Here is a 21,251-nt window from a genome sequence, read left to right as displayed (position 1 = left end):
AAGCAGCAATCAACAATTAGTACTCTGCAAATACTACTTTCCCTGCCTCGTCCACCAAGAATGGCTGACACAGAAAGGGAGAGGAGGAATTGCAGAAAGTGAACGGAGTCCTCTCAAATCTGTGAGGTCCTCATTTTTGGGGATCAGAAGTTCTGTGTTTAAGTGTAGAATAAAGCATTAGTCTTATTCCTTCTGCAACTTTAATTTTAATTAACTGCGTGATTTGGAGCTACTAACTCTTTTATTTCCTGACTTAATTTCCTCATATTTGAGTTCATCCACCTGAGAATTTGAATTCTTTATCTTCAGGCAACTGTAACAAAATGACTACACACTGTGATGTGTGTTATTGCAATGATTCTGCCCACATAAAACCTATGCTTCTACTCTCTTAGAGGTACTGCTATGCAATTGTGTTCTCTGAATGTACATAATTTTTAAAAAGTCCTGATACAACTATTAGAGATGATGCAGAAGAGGCTTTTTTTCCCCCTCTAGACTTTTTCTATGGGCTTCTTTTCAATGAAGGAAGAGGCAAAGTATCAGCCAGTCAGGTTGTGTGTGTGTGGCAGTGACGAAATGTTGAAAAAAAAGAGGACATGAAAAAAGCAGTCTGTCTGCAGTTGTAGTTTTCACTCCTGAGCTGTGAGGTTTGTCTTCCAGTTAAACACTTTTGTAGTCTTTGTGTAACCTGCGTTGGGGTTTATTTGTTCCCTTTTTGTTTTCTGGCACTGAGGTTTCTTGAACATGTTCTGGTTTTTTAGGTTTTGGGGTTCTGTGCTTTCTCTCTCAATGGGTGAAAAATATGTTATTTCTCTTCACACATCCTTGATTTTCTTATTTTACATGCAGAATACCCTGAACTTGTTCATTTGCTGGCTTAAAATGGTTTTTAATTTCAAACAAGAAATGTGAACATGAATTTCTTTGCAATTACACTTATTCAGTGGTACTGCAGCTTGAGACTGGAAAATTCACACCAGAATTGCACACCTCTCTCGTAAATACTTCTTTCTGTGAATTCCACAAGGTGTTTATTGGAAGTTGCCTCATTTAGCTTGCTCTGGGACTTTTTACTGTAAATTACTTGCGTGTCCTTTGCACTATGTCATAAATTATTTCCTTCTCTTGTATTCCTGAAAGAAGTAACTGATCTGTTTTTCAAATGATGTGATCCATATCCTAGTTAGACAGTTAGGAAAACAAAGAGTTACAGTGATGGTAACTTCTCCCCACCTTTGATCGCAGATCAGCCGGCTCCTGCTTCAAGTAGTATGGCAAACATGAAATGAGAGAAGCCTGGTGTGCATGGCGGGGAGAGCAGCAGGCTGTTCTGTATTAGGCTTCAGAAATAAGGTTCATTTAGGATTTTGTTATTAGGTTCATCAAAAGGTATTCGTCAAGGCATCATGATACGGACTTTCCCCTCCAGCCGGGTTTCTGTGTACAGCATACCAACTCCATATGACTCTGAGCAGACTGCAAGGCAGGTAAGAGACATCAGTTAACCTTTACGGTAGGAACACAGTAAATAATCTCTCTGCTCACTCTGGTATGTATTGACCTCTGTTCTTCATATTCAGTTTGCTCCTACCTAAAGTGATGACAATTTTTTCCCCCACTTACACAGCTTGAAATGCATGCCGTAAAGAAGCAGCTGAGAAATATGTGGGTTTCATGTGTGACATAGCTGATAGCATGAAAGGTACTATCTCAATTTAAACTATAAGGGTAAATATACTAAAATAGCTCTTCTTTTGTTGTCTTACTAATTGATGCTTTCCTGTGTCTTTCTCTAGGAAAATCGGCACATTTGCTACTGCCCATCCTACCGAGAAAGCTTGTGTCAAAAGTACTGTTTCTTCAAATGGATGAGACTGTGTTTCTGGAGAAGATGTCTTCTAGGAATATTACCTGTAGTTTCTTTAATAGTAATCGTTGTAGTGCTGCATTATTCGTTACGTAAGTGTTACTACCCAGCATGGTCTAGATGGGATGGGTATTTTGCACTGTGTGAGTGAGTGGTACGAAAAGCTCTGCACTAAGCAGCTAAGCACATAATGTCTGTAAAACTACTGACTTTCTCTTCTCCTTACTCTTTGCTAAATACAATAATTAGCAGTTGGTAGTTGCATAAGATTGATGAAGTATCTATTTAATCTCTAGATTTGTTTTCTCCGCATGTCACTGCCATCGTTATTAGAACTGTCTTCTTTCCCAAGAACCTGTAAGAATTAACAGTCTATCTTCTACTTGCTTTTTCAAAAGAGAATGCGTACCTAACTTCTGTGTGTCAACACATAGCCATTAAAACCTCTTCAGGAAGGCAGCAATGAAAAAAAAGAAAGTTTAACATTTAAGGCTTCCTAGTAGAAGCCTAGAATGTCTGAACCTGTACCTCATTCCTTTCCTTTCCTTCTGGCCATTGCTCTGTCAATGGGACTGACTTAGCACTCTGGCTATTACTGCATGTTTCTCTTAAGAACTAGTACCTACAGATGTCAAGGACAAAAACATGCCTCTGCAAGCCTCTTGTTCCAGAAGCTTTTCCATACTGTTATTACATGTGCTAATTTTTGATCTTTTGGTGTCTGGCTTTTTTTCCCCTCAGCTCCAGCTTTCTCATTTGTTTATATTTGTGGAAGTATAGAAATTCCTAATTTGACTTATACAAATGACCTCAATGATCCAGAGTCACAGAAATTCCTCCTGCAAGCAGAAGCAATCCAAAATTATGTAAATATCCACATACATAACAATACCTGTATAACAATAATTTAAGAATATTTGGTACGGAGTCAGACTGGGACTAAGGAGAAAACTCTAGTCACTTTTTTTTTGTGCTTCAAAATAATAAGTTTAAAGGTAGCAAGTGCCTTTAAGAATGTATCTAGACAGCTGGTGCTGTGTGTCTTACTGTAAAGCAAACATTTTCTAGGTATTAAAACTTGGGTGTTTCAAGGTTATGGATAAATTATTCTTAAAGGAAGTGTGCTTTTTATTTCATTTTACTTAAGCACTCTTCCTTTCTACATTTTTCTCTTTGATTTCTTTTTTTAGACATCAAATTGCAGATATAATTTAACTTTCTCTTTTGTTTTGCCTTATTCCCCACAACAATGCTTGCTTTCTTGCAATTCTTATGAGAGTTCTTATTTGTGAGATCAACACTGTTTCCTGGTACATGTGAACTGTTCACTTTAAACACAAAGCAGTTCTCTGTTAGCTTGTATTTCCCGAAAGAGCTAATCTAGTGTCTCAAAGCTGCTTTGTGCACAGCCAATACAAGTTGCTCGTGTCCAGATTATGTGCTGGAAACTTAAAGACTGAAACAAAAATATAAAGGTCTTTATAAAGACTTCTTTAAATGGCTAATTATCAAGAAGTATCTCAACGGACTTGAGATGTGATGTTACTTAAAAGTATTTTTTTTTAGTGGAAACAAATGCACATCTATGATTCTTAGTTGATATATTTTGTGAAATGAAGGATAGTACTTATAATACAGCAGGGTAAGGAAGAGGAAAGGTAAGAAAAAGACAAATACTTTACAGCATAAGAGTTTATATTGACACTAGAATGTAATGCTTTACATTTTCTTCTGCTATCTTTTAACTGTCACTTTGCAGAAACTTATGCGACTTCCTCCTTGGGCAAGTACTACTTGAAGTCTGTAGTGGCTGCTTTCAGGTAGGTACTGCTCCAGCATACGGTATACATTTGAGATTTTCAGTTGTGTTTGATCTTTTTTTGTGCATTGTAAATTAGTTACCTGGAAGAACATACTCTATAGAGTATAGATCTCTATAACTGAGAATGAAAAATGCAGAAATGTACTTAAGTATATGAACTAAGAGCTGAGCTAATCTATTATTGTGACATCTGTCTTCCCCTGTAGAATAGGTGAGAGAAATGATGTCTGATTAATTGTTCCATGGTTTATGGATTGCTTTGTAGTCTATTCATCCACTTTTGATTTTTGAAATCACAGTGCAGCAGGTTTTTCCTCTGCCATTTGCAGAATCTTATTTTGAATTCATCCATTTAAATGCAGTTCCTTTTTAAGCTCTCAAAACAATAATGAAAGGTACAATTTTGGGCAGGACATTCTAACTAAGCTCCTGGTGAGAAATGAACATTCATCGAGCAGATGGCTGCTACTATCCTGATAGCCTTTGAAATCTTCTGAAAGGTCAGTCCATAAGCTAATTTGAAAGAAGGAGTGTTATGAACTGTCTCTTCAAGTCACTTAAGTACTACTTTGTATATGCACACGTACAGGTTGGTTTTTTTCAACAAGAACTGTGTGAAGTGTTGTACCAAAGTATGGGCATAAAATGATATTGTTGTATGGTGCTAGTCTCAGTTAAAAAATGTTAAAGAAAATGTGTCTGGAGCTGTAATATGATCTTTGAAGTGTATAATTATACAGCAGGGATGGAAAATTCCAATTTAATAAAAATTATTGCAAGGCTTTTCTGTTAGGTGCAGTTTTCAGTCTCAGTGTGCAACTGTTTAAACACCACACTTTAAAAGTATATCTAATTATAGAAAAAACAACAAGAGAGCTTTTTGCCACCATGTTCAGCTGCAACTCTTTGCACAGCAGTTCATCTGGTTATGAAACTGTGCAAGCCAGAAATGCAGACCAGTGGAAAGCATGTCCAAAATACTAATTAATTAGAGTGTATTTACGATGCAATTTTTTTTTCCCTCCACAGTGAAGGAGAGTCTGGACTTCGAGCTTACTACTGGAATACATTCTGGGCACCACAAGACATGGTTGCTTCTCTTAAAAAATTAACCTCTTTGGAACAAAAAGAAATCAGCAGTAAACAAGCAGCTCACATGCTCAGTTCTTCTGGGGAGGAAGATTTTGATGTTGTTACAATAGAGCTTTTTGGTAACAATGTACCTGTCATTTAATACCTATTCTGTCTATTTTTCTTTCTCCAGTTTGTGTCTTTGGCTTGTGTGGCTGATAGTTATTAAATTTCAGTTTCAGATTCCACAGCATATGATGTGATGCTAAAATCAGGTAATTACTCTTCAACCCCAACTGATACCGCTTCAGGAAAAAAAACCCCTGTGACAGAAAAACGGCAGTTTCCCGGTTATTCTTATATCTGTAAGGCCTATGAATTAAACCAGAGTAGGGATCTCCCTGCTCTGTGTTCCAAATAAAAGCTGAGATTAAAACACCTTATAGCTTTTATTCTGATGTTCTGACTAGAATCGTTGGAATTTAATTGTTCACACTGAAATTCAATGAGCTGTGGTTTTTTGGGGTTTTTTTCGGCATTTTTAAAAAAGCTACTATACAAAATTATAAATAATTCATTTGCCTTGTGACTAGATAATTTTGGTTATTCATGGTTAGTGATCCATCAAGTACTTCAGAGCTTTAATTCGCTTTGCCTTGTTTATCCATACCAAGCACTCCTCAAGACTGACAGCATAAACTTAGCATTCTCGTTGCGTAGAGAGCAGTGAAGAGAAAACGGCAAAGGAAGCAGTAGGTTTCAAGCAGAAATGGCAGCAGTTGCAAGTCCCATCCTGCTTGCTGAGTGTGCAATGAGCCAGTGGTGGTGAGGCATTGTACTTCCTTGATTAGAGCAGAAGAAGGTGATGCAGCCTGGTAGGGGAAAGAAGATAGAGTTATAACGGTAAGGGAAAAAGATATTAGAGTGGTCAAGAAATGTGGGTAGATGATTGTTGGCACCTATTCTGAAATTTTACCCATTAATTTATCATTGAACTTACCAGTTTTCAGCCACTGATCTAGCTTCTTTTATGTAGCAGTATCCTTTGACCTGTATGCCAAGCCAGGTTACAACAGGACTCTAACTCTGATGAATCCCAAAAAGTCTTTTTATCAGTGGAGACTGCAAGTTCCTTCTAACTGTGTGGTGAGACTGGTAGTTATCACTTTGCATGGTGTCACTCCAGAGAGCTGTGCATCACACCACTTGTCAGCATATGACTTCCTTCTTCCTCTGCAGAACAAGATCATTACAAGGTATGATAGTGCAAAGATGTTGCGTTGAGTTGTACAGAAACTCTCTGAAACTGTAGTGATACTGATATTCAACAGGCTTCCAAAACGTAAGGCTCCAAATACAACTTAATTAAAAATCTTGGATAAGGCAACAAAAAGATCTTCCCCAATTAATTAGAATCATAGAATATCTTGAGTTGGAAAGAACCCACAAAGATCATCGAGTCCAACTCCCTGCTTCTTGCAGGACTACCTAAAGCTAAACTGTATGATGAAGAGCACCAGCTAGAGGCCTCCTGAACTCTGACAGGCTTGGTGCCATGACCACTTCCCTGGGGAGCCTGTTACAAAACCCTGTGGATTTTATTCTTTGTTATGACTCATTTTTAATTGTTTTGATTTCACACAACTACTGTCACAACTCAAAAAGATACAGATTTTAATTTTTTCTGAGTATTGTAATTATTACTTTCAGAAAACACTGTTTAATAGCAGTGAATTCACAAGCAAATCCCTGTTCATAACAGGAGTGTTGTGTCTATGGAATGCCCCATCCTCAGAGTCACTGTGTAGTTCATAAGTGAGATCAGATTATATTTAATCTTCGGTGGTCACACTGCTCCCAATTTCCAGAATCAAATTTCAAGTATGGACATGTTATCCACCATGAACCTGTCTTCATTAACAAAACAAATAAACAAGTTTTAAAATCTGAGGATGGATGGTTTCAGGGGTGAATTTTTTTTTTTTTTAAAGAACTTTCAGGAAGAGGCTAGCTGAGTATGCAGATTCAGTTAGCAATGTCTGAAATGCACTTACTTAGTAGTGCTTTAACTTACTTGAGTAGGTAGTCCTCTTCAGCTCTGTTAACAGACTTTTCTCTCTTTGTGGAACAAGACACAAGACCTTGCCACTGTTGGCAGACTGCCAGAAAGCCAGGCATGGACTGGAAACAGGACTTTTGTAGGCAGTTAGTCTCAGATTGTAGCACCACATAGAGAATCCAGTTCCAGATGCTGGGCTGCACCTGCTCTGCTGCAGATTATGATTTATTGCTGGAAATGTTACTCCATTGCATATTATTAGTAATGTCTCAGCTTTTTAGGAATGAGAAATGTAGCGTCAGCTACGTGTGTGAAAGCACCTAGAAGCTAGCAAAACTGACACAGGTGCATGATGTAACATGTTCAGAGAACATCAATGCAGTAAACTCTAATGCAGAAAGTTCAAGAATGTGCGTTGATATCCGTCCATCAAAGAACTGGAGCAGAATTTGGTGACTGAAATTATGTTAAAAGCCTCATGGTACCTTCGAAAAAGTTGACATTTCTTGGTTATTTTTATTGCCACCCTAGCAAATATATATGTTTGCATGTGCCTATTAGTTTACTACTTAAGCTAAAAGCAGCTAGTGACATTCTTAGGACAGATGCAGCAGAACTAATAATAATATTTCCAGTATCCATGACAGCCAGGAATTACTGTAATATAGTCATTATTCCTTGATGTTCAGATCTAGGGTCACGCATTTGATTCTCACGAGTTTCTGTAAACTGCAATAATACAGCTGTTCAGTGACAAATACTAAAGAGTGAGTAAGCTGAGATTGTAAGACATACTGTGAAAGTAGGCGTCTCACGTGGACAACTCTTCTCATATGTGCTTGCCTTGCTATTCTGATGATACCATGATGAAAGGTACAGCTGGAAGATAAGCTGGGGTGTCAGCAGGGTAAAAGGTCAAGATGCTGAAAAATTTCCACATGGCAGTGCAGAGGGGACTCAAATTGTTCATTTTATAAAGAATTTGACAAGTAAAAGATTTAAAGTCTGCAAAAAAGATACAAACCACAGATCCCTTGTCTAGAGTCTCACATGAAATGGGAGCAGGGAATAGCCTGCTAAAGCAGAAGATGACTACTTTCAGTTTAAGGTTCAAAAATTTAATTTTAATGCTGCCTCTCTGGATCTCAGTGTCATCAAGGAACTTGATGGAGGGCTATGATGGAAATAATAGTCAGTTACTGAGAGGCCTCATCTTAGCTGCTTTCTTTTGCTGTACATAGAAGAAGAGAAAACTTAGAAATTTTTCTCACACAGATATGTAAATTAATGAAAAGAAATCCTAAATATGTTGTGGATTTCAAAATGGAATGAATATAAGAGTGAATTTACAGATGCAAGAAATAGCATCTCAAATTACAAGCGAAATAAATTTTCAAGCCTCAGGATAAAATGAACGCATCATTATTTAAACAAAAGAACAACAATAAGAAGAAATATTTACCACGCATGGGGCTTCACCTCTTGTTTGACAGCTTTCGTGACATGAAACCAAGCTGAATGTTAAGAGGTTGCAAATGTTTAGTTATTTGTTGCATAGATGCTGCTCGACACCGCTGCACTGGCATTTGTTGCTTTTTCAGTCCTATGCACTAGTTCTCAGTGCCACTATCCATACAGAAGTAACGTAATCTGGCACTGCTTTTTCTGATGCTTTTACAGGACTGAAAACTCCAGGGCGCTTGTTAGGCAAGAACACCTGTGTGTTCACCCTGAGTGACTAAGCCTCAGTGCTGGGAAACTAGCATTATGTGTAGCATCAGTTGGAGGGAGGAGGAATAAAAGGGAAGTGGTAGCCAGGGGAATACTTCTGAAACAGATGACTAGATAATGTGTTACTCTGTCCAGTTTCTCAGCAAAGATGACTGGAATGTGGGAAATGCTTTGGGGTTTTTGATGCATTTTTTGTAATATTTCAGATGGTGTGGAGCTGGGGCCTGGACTCCTGTTGTACATTTAACTTCATCAAGTAATGTAATGTTACTTACGTTTTCACTGGACCAGAGAGAAGAAAGCAACATATTAAAAGCTCATTTTCAAGCTGTTCCTAAAATCAGTAAGTAATTAATAGAAACAAGCATCTGATATGTAAGCACAATTATTCCTGTTGTTGCCTCTAAAAGAGCTGATATTGCCTGAACATTATCTGGGGAGAAGGGAATGCTGGCACATTAAATCAGGGAATTGTCATTCTGATCCATTCAAAAAAAAAAGTCTGAGAACTGAACAAAGAGTAGAGAATATCCTTTGGTCTGGGAGACTTTTTGTCTTCCTGATTACTACCCAAACCATACTTCCCAGATATCAGTCTTAGTACACGGGTAACAGGGAGCACTGGTATCAGAGCAGTCTGCCAGGTAACACTTACAGGCACTATAATGCATAGGAAAGGTAGATAACCTCAGTGACAGCAGCGTTTTTATCAGTTTTGGCAATCTATCCCCAGCTCGGAAAACGCGTGTTTAATGAAAATGAAAAAAACCCCAAATGCTTGTTTGATCCTTTCCTGAAAGCACTGTTCAGTGTAGTTAACTGTATAAGAAATATGTGTTCAACACCCAAGAATTGCATTCCAAACCTATGGAGTACTATGAGTTTTGCGGGACTTCTGAGTGACTAGTGAAATATTTTGGATAACAATAAACCGTATGATTTTACAGGAGATGTAGGGGCTTCACAAGTGAAAGCTTAGCCACAGTTATTTGATAGGAATTTTACAGTTTTGGAAGGAATTTTACAATTAAACAATTGACAATTTTTTAACTTGTGGAACAAATCACAGGGGATAAACTTCATCAAAACGTAGACATCTCGGCTTATGTCACTCTGGATGCTGCTTAGGCAAATAATCATCTCTTGCACGTTATGAATTAGAATTGCTGCATTGTTCTGAAGATGGGCACTCCAAATGACGTACAGCCCAGGTTTTCTCACAAAATTTTGCTATTTTCAAAACTGTCTTGATTTCTGTTATGTTCATATTTGCATTTACTATTTGCACAAAGGACTGGGTATCTAGGAGAGTTCTTCATGAAAAATAAAACCTCAAAGATGTTGTTCAAAGGTGATGTGAATTTTCAGTCTGGGAACAGACATGCAAACTTGCTGGTTTGCATGAAATTAATCAGAGTTTCACTTCATTGGTCTGATTGTTTTTTAATTATTTGAAAACATCTACAGAAAGGTCCAAAGTAAATTGGAAGGGGGAGATCAGTTGTGTCCACACATTTAAATGTTCGTTCCACATACTTCTTCAGAACATTTTTTAAAATAAAAACTTCACTCAGAGGTGTTTTGTACTTATCCTTAACTGTAATTAGAACAAAAAATATAAGAAATTCAGTGTGATGGAATTCAGTGGAAGTTACGTGATTTTCTGTTAATAGAATCAAAACCTGAGTTTAATAATGTCACAGCCCATTCTTCTAACTCTCTTAAACGAAAAGGGCCCTTCTGCATGGAAAAGGGTCCTAGCAAGTAAAGTAGGCTCCACCCTGTAGCCCAGCTGAGATAACTGTGTTCCTTGCTGATATATTTCTCTCCCAGTGTGTGGTGGTCATTATATTTCCTGGAACAGAACACTGAGTTCCCCTTATTGCCCAAGTTACTACCCGCCAAACATTGACTGCAGCTGGATCATCAGAGTAAGTGCTGGGAACTCTTCTGGGCAGTGATGATTTTGGCTTGTGTGATATAGACATAAATAAAACTGGGAGAAATGTCTTTTGATGTGGGTGAAATGGGAGGAAAACATACTAAGAACAATGCACGTGACTTCTTCTCAGGCACCCATTTCTTTCCTGTCTTATGTACAAGCACCAGCTGTGGGAGGGAAACATTGCCAGCTTGCAAGAGTTTGAGTACTATTCATGACAGAAGCAAAGTGATGGGTAAGATGACAAATCCTAGCAGCCAGAGAAAATCACTAATAGTCAGGGTTTTACTTCTGTGTCAGGAAAAAAAAAGTCATGTAAATCATACCTCATATGATCAATACCACACGGTATTTCCCTGAACTCTGCAGAAACATAACCTTCTCTGGCTCTGAAATTCAGCTCTGGATTTCCAGCAAGCTCTTTGGCAGAACTTAGAATCTGCTCATGATTTCCACAAGCTCACTGGTGTGTTTATCTGTTGTGCCATTAAGCATTCAACTACTTTTTTGACTTTCCCTGGAAAAGGAAGGTCCTCATGTCTAGAGTTGGTAACAGCCTCTACCTTTCACCTGCCTAATGAAAAGTATGAATAGCCTGTAGCACAAAACTCTCATCTATATGCAGGAAAGGGAAGAAAAAGGCTTTCTAGAGCAGAAAGATCATAACTAACACAGCTGAGTGGCTAGCTGCCACAGATATCTTAAATCTCTTATTTGACCTACAGCAACACATGACAGTACAAACAGCATGAACCTCAGATAGAGCACTTTGTGCTGGCTGCAGGAAGGTTTACACTCCTTTTTACAGCAGTCTGGCCAAAGTTGAGTCTAAGAAGATTTCTATACATTTTTAACATAGTAACTTTTTTTTCTGTTCTTCAAAGGCTCTGATCAGCATTAAAAAAAAAAAATCCAGTACTTTCAATCTGATAATAAGTAAAACAAGATTTACCATCTTGGAAACACAGGCCTTTTCATTTTGTGGATGTGTGTGTCAGGATGTTTAACTTTTGATTTTTAGGCACCGTTGCCTGGCTACAAGTTCTCATTAAGAATCCTCATAATACAAATTCAAGAAAAGTCTCCAGGGTCCAGTAAATGTGATAAAGACTGGTTAGAAATTGACGGGGTTAGGTGAGTAAATGCACCATTATCTGACTTATTAATTTGCACTTCCATGTTCTGTGAAACATACTGTACTTAAGGAAACAAGTATCGCTGCTTCCAGTGCAGAAAGACACATTTTAACAAAAATGGTCATTCTTCCACCAAACAGCAGCAGAATAATGTTCTCTATCCTGCCCTAGTAGGGCACGTTTATGTTAATGATTAATCGTCCTGCTCTTCCTACGGTGTTAGGCATTTACTTACTTTGTTGTTCCTCTTAAGAGCAATGACCTAGAAAACTACAGGATTTTATGCAGCTGCAGTTGAACTGTAAATTCCTGGCAATAGTCTTGACATAGGTGAAGAGCTTGCATCATCTGAAGTCTCATTTTCCGTACCATTTATTCTTCAGTGATTGTAATTGTTTTCTGTAAATAATACAAATTTCAATGTGTGTGCTTAAAACAAATGCCACCCCCACTCGACCCCTCAAAAAAACAACCAAACCAACCAAACCAAAACCCAAAAAAGTAGTATTACATTAATTTGTTTCTTGGAAGGAGTGTATTGAAACCAGCAACATCTGTAGGATTGGGCTGTGTGATTCCACTGGTGTGGATTTGTAGCCTTTGGATTTGCAAAACTAAATGGGGCACCTGAAATAAAGCATGCTTGGAAGAGGTTTGTATTTGTAAGTTAGGTTCTCACATATTGCTGTATTTTGTTTCAAAGTCTGCTAGTCCCTAAAGAGGTGTGGACTGGAAGGCATTTGTAAAGAGTCTTTCTAATACTGTTGGGCTGTTTTAACACTAAAAAAAAAAAGTCGATACAGTAAAGGCATTTGTGGAGAGCTATCTGAGAGAGCAAAATGTATTGAGAGCACAACAGCTTTGCATGAAGCAATAGTAAGAGGGAGGGTGGAAAAGAAAATAAGAATGGAAGCCATCAGCTGAATCATTTCAGGGACCACAGTAAGACTCCTGCTTTGAGCTAGTGCTGGCTGTGTATCACATGCTTTCCTCCCACCAGTATCACACGCAAAGCAGTGAAGAGGACTAAATGACTCCAGATTGGAACTGATTAAATAATGGTGGGGCAATGCATTTGGTCCTTCAATGTGATTTAACTGTTAATTTGCCTGTGGTGCTAGAGAGGAAAAAGTTTAAGCTGACTTAATGTAGGCAGAAAGACAAGGTTTTTGGGTACTTATTCTTCCACAGATCTGGGTTTTGGTTTTTTTTTTTCCCTTTGGCTGAAAAAGTGGAAGAGAACAAACATTTTGGATATTTTCAATAAACAGCATCAATGCTCGTAGTTAGTTTAAGTGAAAGTGAAAAAGAATCTTGGTGAAAGGCTGTTTCAAAATCTGCTGCCAGATCAGTACCAAATAACGTAAAGGAGAGAGACATAATATCTTTGGGACTTTTGTCCTTTGCCACGTGGATGGTCTCTTTACTGTAGGTCCACCATCGTTAACGGACATTGCTGCTATTACTGCAGCAGTCATTCTATCTGTCTCCCTAGTCATTCTATCTGTCTCCCTAGTGACTTCCTTTTTTTGCATTTTGCCTTTATAATTTTTGCTTTTCTTTGAAGCTGATGTCCTTGAGGTAGCCAGGAATATGTCCTTGTTTGTTGGGGAAAAAAAAAAAAGTCCCTCCCACTGTTTAGAGGTCACTGTAAAGAACTGATAATAAGAATGATAGTAGTGGAAGCCTATTGCTAAGATCTGTCAGTATTCCCACATAGTAAACTGTAATAGTCCTTCATCAAAAATTTATTGGAGGGAGAGTTTCACTTTAAAAAAGTTAACTTCCAGATGATATCTGCTGTGATGATTTATAATTTGTAATACCAAGAGCACTGGTGAAGGGAAAACAGCAGACTTGACAAGACTAGCTTGCTCAGTTAGAGTTAAGTAAGGGAGTGAGGATGTCTCATGGACAGTGGAGACTGAAATTAGTGTGATCATAAATCGGAGTGGAACCTTTACCCTGTTTTCTCTCCATAGAGGAACCAGTTTACACCAGCACAGACTATGACTTCAAGCAGACCAGAATGTGTAGGTTTGAACAACTGTCACCGAGTAGGTTGAATGTGCAAGGTTTTTTGCATCATCATTTGAAATCATGGCTCCAAACATGTGACATTATCTCCTCTCTTTTATTCCAGCCTACAAAATTTGCTCCCCTTATGAGTACAGATGCCTCGATGGAAAATGTTTGTTGAAACCAAATCCTGAGCGTGATGGAAAAAGAGACTGTGCAGATGGATCTGATGAAATGAACTGTGGTGTGGTAACATTTATTTAAGAATTAGATAATGACTTGGGAAACTTAATCAGGAATTTGTGCTGTGGTCAAGCATTATTGGATTAAGAATTGATTAAATTAGATATGAATTTAAAAATCAAAAATCTTCTGGTAAGATCTGTATGAAAACATCTGTCTTGAATTTTGAACCATATAATTTTAAATCCACTGATCCATTCTGTCTATGATGACATATTTCTTGCAATACAGACTTTCAGGATAAGCTGTGTATGAGCTGAATGAAATGTGGTCAAAGAGCTGTGTTTGTAAAGAGGGAAAAGAGGAGATTTTATTCAAGTGAGCTTTGGGAAACAACCAGCTTAGAATTGTGCATAAATGTCTTTTTGAGTTACTAACTTCTTTAGAAAGCTCTAAGGGAGTATATAGGCAGTAATTGCTTTATTCCTGACCTGCCCATTGAGTGAAAGTGGGCAGGTACTCTTACCTGTTTACCAAATGCACAGTAGGAAAATACTTCTTTTCCAATAGCTTTGAGGTCTATGGATATGGTCTATGGTCTACGAGGTCTTTGGATAAAAGTTCAGTTTGGATAAAAGTACAGCAAAATGAAATGACCTGTGGTTTTGGTTATTATTTTATTCAATTTCCTCTATCAGCCTGTGGAAGACACCAGCTTAAGAAAAACAGAGTTGTTGGAGGTGAAGATGCAAGATCTGGAAAGTGGCCTTGGCAAGCAAGTTTACAGATGGGAGCACATGGCCATGTGTGTGGTGTATCTGTTATTTCCAACAGGTGGCTCATATCTGCTGCTCATTGCTTCCTGGATTCTTATTCTGTGAGGTGTGAAGAAGTTGTACTGTCATAGAGTATATGCGGTGTTGCTTTCAGAAGTCTGCAGTGGCTATTCCTTGTCTAGATCAGTTGCTTCAGGTATGGCTCTGTCATGATACCACTACACGAACCCTCAATATCTATTCTGCTGGCTTCAGAAGTCCTAGGTATCTGAAGTAATTATATTGCCTCTACTGCTAGTGAATCCTGCATGATTAAACACACTCTTTTGTTAGAGTTAGGGAAAACCCTTTTTTTTTTTTTTTAGATGGCGGGGATTTTCTGAGTAGAACTTAGGGCCTTTTCTCCCAGCAAAAAGACTATTCATTGATAAGTGGCATGTAAAACTCACCAGTGTTCAATTTAGGTAGTGTAAACTGAGAAGACATATACCCTACGTGTGGCAAGGAGGAAATAGAGGTTAATAATACACTTTTCTGACTTGCAAAGCATGGTGCATTGCAAAGAATCGGTCTTATAGCCCTAGAAAGTTGGGGTTTTTTTCAAAATAGTAAGTAAAAACATTAAGTAATGTTTTAGGAGACAGAGACTGTTAGCGTGTCTATCTTCTTAAGTGGTATTCTACTCCATTCACTTTGGTTTTGATGAATTTCATCAAATACTGAAAAGGGGATAAAACGGAGTGAACTGACTCTGCGTTATTTTCCAATGGGAAGTTCTAAAAACGTTCTCTTTACAGATACCCTGTTCCATCGGGATGGAAAGCATACATGGGCTTACACACTATTAATGAAAAGAGCCATCGTGTAGCTATGAGATCAATCAAAAGGATTATTGTCCACCCACAGTATGACCAATCTATCTCAGACTATGACATTGCCCTGTTGGAAATGGAGATGCCTGTATTCTTCAGTGAGCTGGTACAGCCCATTTGTTTACCCCACCTCTAGAGTATTTGTTTATGGAACTGTCTGCTATGTAACTGGCTGGGGAGCCATAAAAGAAAATAGTATGTTCATTTCCTGGATATACTTCTTTCAAATTTGGCTTAAACTCTAACAATAAAACATATATAGTTGTAAGAAAAAATATCTGTGGTTTACTTAGTCTATAAAAAGCTAGAAATTATTCCCTTAGCTACAGTCTGTGAATTCTGAAAGTTTTCTTGGGTGGTGGGTGCTAAGTGACAGTATGAATACTCAAGTGTTGCAGACCGTTGAGAAGCAAATGACCATAGATTTACAAAAATGTGCCTGTCTGCATGCTCGTGGCTCATTTTATCTGGTGAATAGGTCACAAGCAATCTTCAGGCAAAGAAAACAGTGACTTGTAATTATTGCAGAGAAGTAAATTGCCTTTGGCTTTGACAATATTGGGCCATGAAGAGCAATAATTGCAAAATTATTGTGGAGGTTTTTTCCTTTGTCTGAACCAAAGCTATGCCCCATGAAGAGTTCTCCCTCTGTGCAGCTTGGAGTAGCACCCTGCAGTGAGGAGGCAGGAAAAAAGCAAACAGATATGGAGAGAGCTGTGGGCTGGAGAGCACAGGATCTTGGCCCTGTCTCAGCATTAAAACAGGAGCCAGCTTTGAAACCTGGTCTTAGGCAGCTCCTCAGCATTGCGATAGTCTCCACATCGGTGTGGATACCTGGTTCCTCATGTTTGATCAGAAGCTATATACTGTGGTAATTCTGTCTTTCATAATATGGCTTTTTAAAAGAAGATTTAAATCTAGGTAACGACATAGTCTAAGTGCAAATGGCCCTCTTACAATGTGTTGCTTTTCAGCAAAATTATGTAGGTAATAATTATGTCAGTATAATGTCGTGTGAAAAAGCCCTGTTTTTCTATCTTACCTGTTTCATTCCTAACCTGCCTCAGAGCTGAACGAGCAAAGAAACCAAAACCCTGTACTTTCTCTGATCATACAAGTTTAAAAAGGTTGTATTCACTGTTGGGCCAAAACATGATCTAGGGTATGTAGTTCACAATGACAACTTATGCCAATATTGTAGTACAGAATTAAGCTCTTAACATCTCTTGTGACTTACTGCCTTGATTTTAAAAAAATATTTCTTTTTCCCCCCTCTCATTTTCATTCCTCAGCTCCTTCCCCAAAAGTAAGAGGATGCAAAAGGATGTAGAAATCTTATTTAGTAGAACTTGTACAATATTTGGAGCACAACTGTAGTGTAAATAACAACAAAAAGCTTTGGGCATAATTTGAAATTGCATTCAAAATTAGTCACACTGTGTAGAGTCTTGTATCATAAAATCTGTGGCTTTTTTCCTACTTTCAGGCAGAACAAGCTCATAAGGATAAAGAGTAAGGAAATGGAAAGGTGGTGCAAAGGGAACTCTATGTCTAGAGGGTAGCATAGTTTTCAAAAGCTAAAGGCAAGCAGCAATTGAAGGGACAGGAATTACTCTTCTGTCATCAGCTGGGTAGATTTTTGAGTTTGGAGAAATTCTCTTTTGTTCTGACAGGTGGTATCTGTTAGTAATCTGTGCCACCATACCCTCGGCAATACCATTTGTGTTTTTTTTCTAGGTCATCTTGCCAAAACACTGCAGGAAGCTCGGGTGACACTAATTAACCAAAGGGTTTGCAAGAAGCTCTATGATGATCTTATCACATCACGTATGCTGTGTGCTGGGAATCTTAATGGTGGCATTGATGCATGTCAGGTAATCTGGAACTTGTAGAAAAACTACAAAGGAATTTTTTCTTTCGTTCGAAAACTGTTCAGAGTTGTGGGTTGTTCATGTTTTTTCTTTAGTAATAGAGATGTCTTGAGAGTATTGTTAATTTAACATTTCAGTTAGAGGCTCCCCAAAATAAGGAAGGAAATTTGAGATAGCTAATCTCTGAATCTCTTGAGAAACATTGTTTTGCAAAGACAATGGGTAAAATGTGTTGAAAAGCATTCTTTGCCCTTTTCAACAGTTATGTTTCCTATAAAAGAACAGAGATGTAAGGATAAAGTTAATAAAGTTAGGGCTGTCTGTGATTTTTGCTCTTCTTACTGATTTTTTTTTCCCTTTTTTGATGTCTGGGCATGGGACTAATAAAATGTTGTAACAGTATGATGAGTAGTGTATTGTTACAGTTACCTTTGCCTTTTGTATTTCTTTGTAAGCTAGATTTGGTAAATGAAGTTACAGTGCTTACTTTTTGCTTCAAATATTCATTCATGTGTGTAATAAATAGAAGTTTTGTTTCCATTGTGGCATCATAAGTTATACGTCCTAGTTTATTTGCGCATATGATCAGACAGATGTACTTCAGTTGTCTTGACTCATCCTTCTTACTCCTTCTCAGCTATTAGACTAGTTCTGTACTTTATCAGTATTTGAACTTAGTGTGATGAATATTCACTTTCAAAATTACAACCATGGTTATTATACCAGTTACTGTGTAAAGGAACATAAATGTGTTACGGTTTTCAAATTGTGGTAATTTGATAGAGTTTTACTATTTTAACCTTCTAGGATAATTTTTGCAAGATCATAGTTCCTAATGGGTCAAACTTCTTTATATGCAAGAGATTAATTGTAGGATCTTCCTGTAGTTTCTAAATTCTAATCCAAAGAATTATTTTTATTAACTTCATGGGCAGTTTGTCTATAACCTTAAACCTTGAAATTGTTTTGCTAAAACATGTTGGTTTAGAGGCTTGATGGTCCTCCAAAAAATGTGTCGCTTAAGAAATGCCCTTGGGTTTTTAGACAGACATTTTAACTTAATTCGACTATATACCATACTGGTCAGTTCAGTTTCCAACACAATATGTTGTGTTTTAGTCCTAGCGCTCTGAGCTTTTAAGTTCTTAGCCTGGGTAGCATCTTTGCTTTTCCTTTCTTTTCTGTCACTCGTATATTTCCTGAGCAGTGCTAGAAAGGATGATGTTGGCAGTTCAGGAAATCCGCACAGCACCCCGAAACCCTTTTACTACAGGTACAGACTTGTGGGCATCCTGATTTTTTTCATTTCTTCATGGACACATAAGCTGTGCAGGTACTGTACAGGTTATGTGAAGCTTCCAACCACCTTTCATCTTCAGAGGATGTGATACTTACAGAGAAGAAATGAAACAGCTACTCTTTCAGACTGTTTTCTTATCACTCTATGATGTTCTTTGATCTTGGTTCCTCTTCTTGGCACCCTTCCTCTCTTCACCAGCATACAGCCCCTTATGTCTTTCAGAACTGGCTGGACTATATAGCCTCTTTTCTCAAGTCACTTTGATCAGCCTCTTGCATTATCAAAACTTCCAGTACAACTGCAACCTGAGAGAGAGGAAGAACAGTTCTGGCTTCTTTTCTTATCCCTAGATTATTTTGTTTGGTTGGGTGATGAAGGCTTTTTGTTGTTTCTCGTTTCTTGGTACGTGGCTTTCTTCTGACCCCTTCCATGTTTTGGCTCGAACTGGAAACAGCAAACAAACCCCAGGGTCAACTTGGAGGCTGCTGACTGCCTTGTGTGCATAAGAAACAGCTGCAGAGATGAGCTACATTCATAATTGCTTGGATTTCATTTGACCGGTCTCTTCACAGAAAACATATAAGATAAAACAATGAAGGGCACAAAACATTTGTGAGCTGAAATGCATTTCGATCCTCTGAACTGAACGGCAATTTTTACTTTTCTACGTTGTACAGAGCTGCATGTTTCCTTTGAGAAGCCAGTTCTCACTTGCACATTCCTTTGTCTTTGTTCCTTCCTCTCCCTCTATGAATATAGACACAGTCTCGATTATGCAACTGCTGATGAAACTTAATTGTGCCCAGTTTGGTTTTGGGTATATTTTGGTGGGTTTTTTTGGTTGGGTGTGTGTGGTATCTTTCTGTTCCTGTTTAATACACAGTATAATAGTTCTGCCTTCAGTCTGTGGACAATTTATGGTCAACTGGTAGCAGAATTCCCACTTTCCAACTCTGTCTTCTCCTTTCCCAATTCAGCCCGTGCTCAGTTGCTTTATGAATGCTGCAATGGAATATTAGCAATGAGCAATTTTTTAAACTTCTTCTTGCTATTGCTTTATATTGATTATTGTGCTACTACCGTAAGTTAAAATAAATTGCATAAATTTGACATCTAGCTGGGCACATTTTACCTAGGAATAATTCTAATAATTCTAATACTGTAATTTGAGAAAGAGAGGGGCAGGTATTTATGATTCTTAAATAACCTAACTTTTATTAACAGCACTCTGTGTGCATGTGTGTGTGTAGTAATGGCTGAATTCCCTTCATTTTAGGGAGATTCTGGAGGTCCCTTGGCCTGCGCAGGAAAGGGAAATAGATGGTACCTTGCGGGCATTGTGAGCTGGGGTGAAGGATGTGCTTGGCGCAATCGTCCTGATGTATACACTAAGGTGATGGCACTTTATGACTGGATTCGTCAGAATACGAACTGATGTGTCAAGGAGAAAATGGAGATCATCTACCTTATGAAAGCTTTTTCCTGCGGTAGTCTATCATGTCCATCTCTGATGATATAACATGAAAATGCCATTGACTGTTTCTTTGTGAAAGAATGAACTTTCTTTATGAAGAAATTATCATTTGTTGTTCATGTAGCAGTAACTCTTCAGATTCAGAGCAATTTCAGATCCCTGGATCCCACCATACTTACCCCCATCAGCAGAAAAAACACTGCCTTAGAAACGAAATAAAATGGATTAAAACCTGTAACAAAAATATCTCTTTTGCAAATCTTCTCCTCTCCTTCCATATCCCTTGCTATCTATACAGCTATATGTGTTTCCACATACACACATCCGGTTATTCGTGGCCACATCCCATATATGCTCAACTCATACATATATTACCTTAGTGATGTTACAGGATTCCAAAGATAATCATTTACGTAATGTTTCTTGAAAATACAAATACTATAATTAGTATAGTGTACCAAGCTGCGGTGAATTCATTCTCTCATTATGCCGCCACTGATCCTTTCTGGGCTGTAACTTTTGGGCTGTCTCCTGTGTTTTCCTAAAAACACCAGATACATGCAAGAAATACTCATTAAAGTACTGGAAAACCATCATTTAGGTTCTTTGGGATGATGTTTCCATAAGAGGAAAGAAATACTCAGTTTTAATTAATTAAACAAAAGGAATCTTCAGTGCTTTCTTACATTCTCTTTACAATTTGAACATATCTGTAGGGTCTGATCTTTGCAGTACGTTATATAAGAGTATTTTCCCAGCTCTGGCCCTGGCATGCTTTGTGAATTTTTAGCATGCTCCTGGTGAGTTCGCGCTGCTTTTCCCGATGTCCTTGGTCTGCAGCAAGCAGAGTTTCAGGGTCAAGGTTTTTGTTTTGTGTCTCTTCCTGGGCTGTGCCCACATGGCCACACTACATTGAACGGGACATAAAAGGAAAAGTGATTTATGTGTTGGATGCATCCTTGGACTCAGAGGAAGTAGAAGAGTAAATGACAGCTGCATTCCTTTAACCCTAGCAGTAAATCTAGCTTTGATAATTTTAATAATCTAGATGGTCTTAAAATTGTGCTCAGTATTTGGAAGTGTTTACCTTTCACCTTTAATGTATGTGATCTTTGTTTAGTTTTG

At 38.0% G+C, this 21,251-nt stretch overlaps 1 protein-coding gene across 1 annotated transcript; it reads left to right on the top strand.

The window, feature by feature from the left end:
• Nucleotides 1–1,409: 1,409 nt before the first annotated feature.
• LOC104498588 (suppressor of tumorigenicity 14 protein homolog) lies at nucleotides 1,410–20,087 on the top strand. Its single transcript, XM_010141987.1, is given in 17 exon segments — nucleotides 1,410–1,490; nucleotides 1,800–1,962; nucleotides 2,612–2,740; nucleotides 3,627–3,690; nucleotides 4,722–4,903; nucleotides 5,000–5,038; nucleotides 5,800–6,019; nucleotides 8,760–8,896; nucleotides 10,387–10,484; nucleotides 11,517–11,624; nucleotides 13,614–13,668; nucleotides 13,775–13,894; nucleotides 14,532–14,715; nucleotides 15,407–15,607; nucleotides 15,609–15,676; nucleotides 17,219–17,355; nucleotides 19,929–20,087. Coding segments are annotated over 17 exon segments (2,145 nt in total).
• The last annotated feature ends 1,164 nt before the right edge of the window (nucleotides 20,088–21,251 follow it).

This window comes from Buceros rhinoceros, unplaced genomic scaffold (genome assembly GCF_000710305.1).
Source record: "Buceros rhinoceros silvestris isolate BGI_N320 unplaced genomic scaffold, ASM71030v1 scaffold18508, whole genome shotgun sequence".
Taxonomy (NCBI): Eukaryota; Metazoa; Chordata; class Aves; order Bucerotiformes; family Bucerotidae; genus Buceros; species Buceros rhinoceros.
This window is presented reverse-complemented; position numbering and strand designations above follow the sequence as displayed.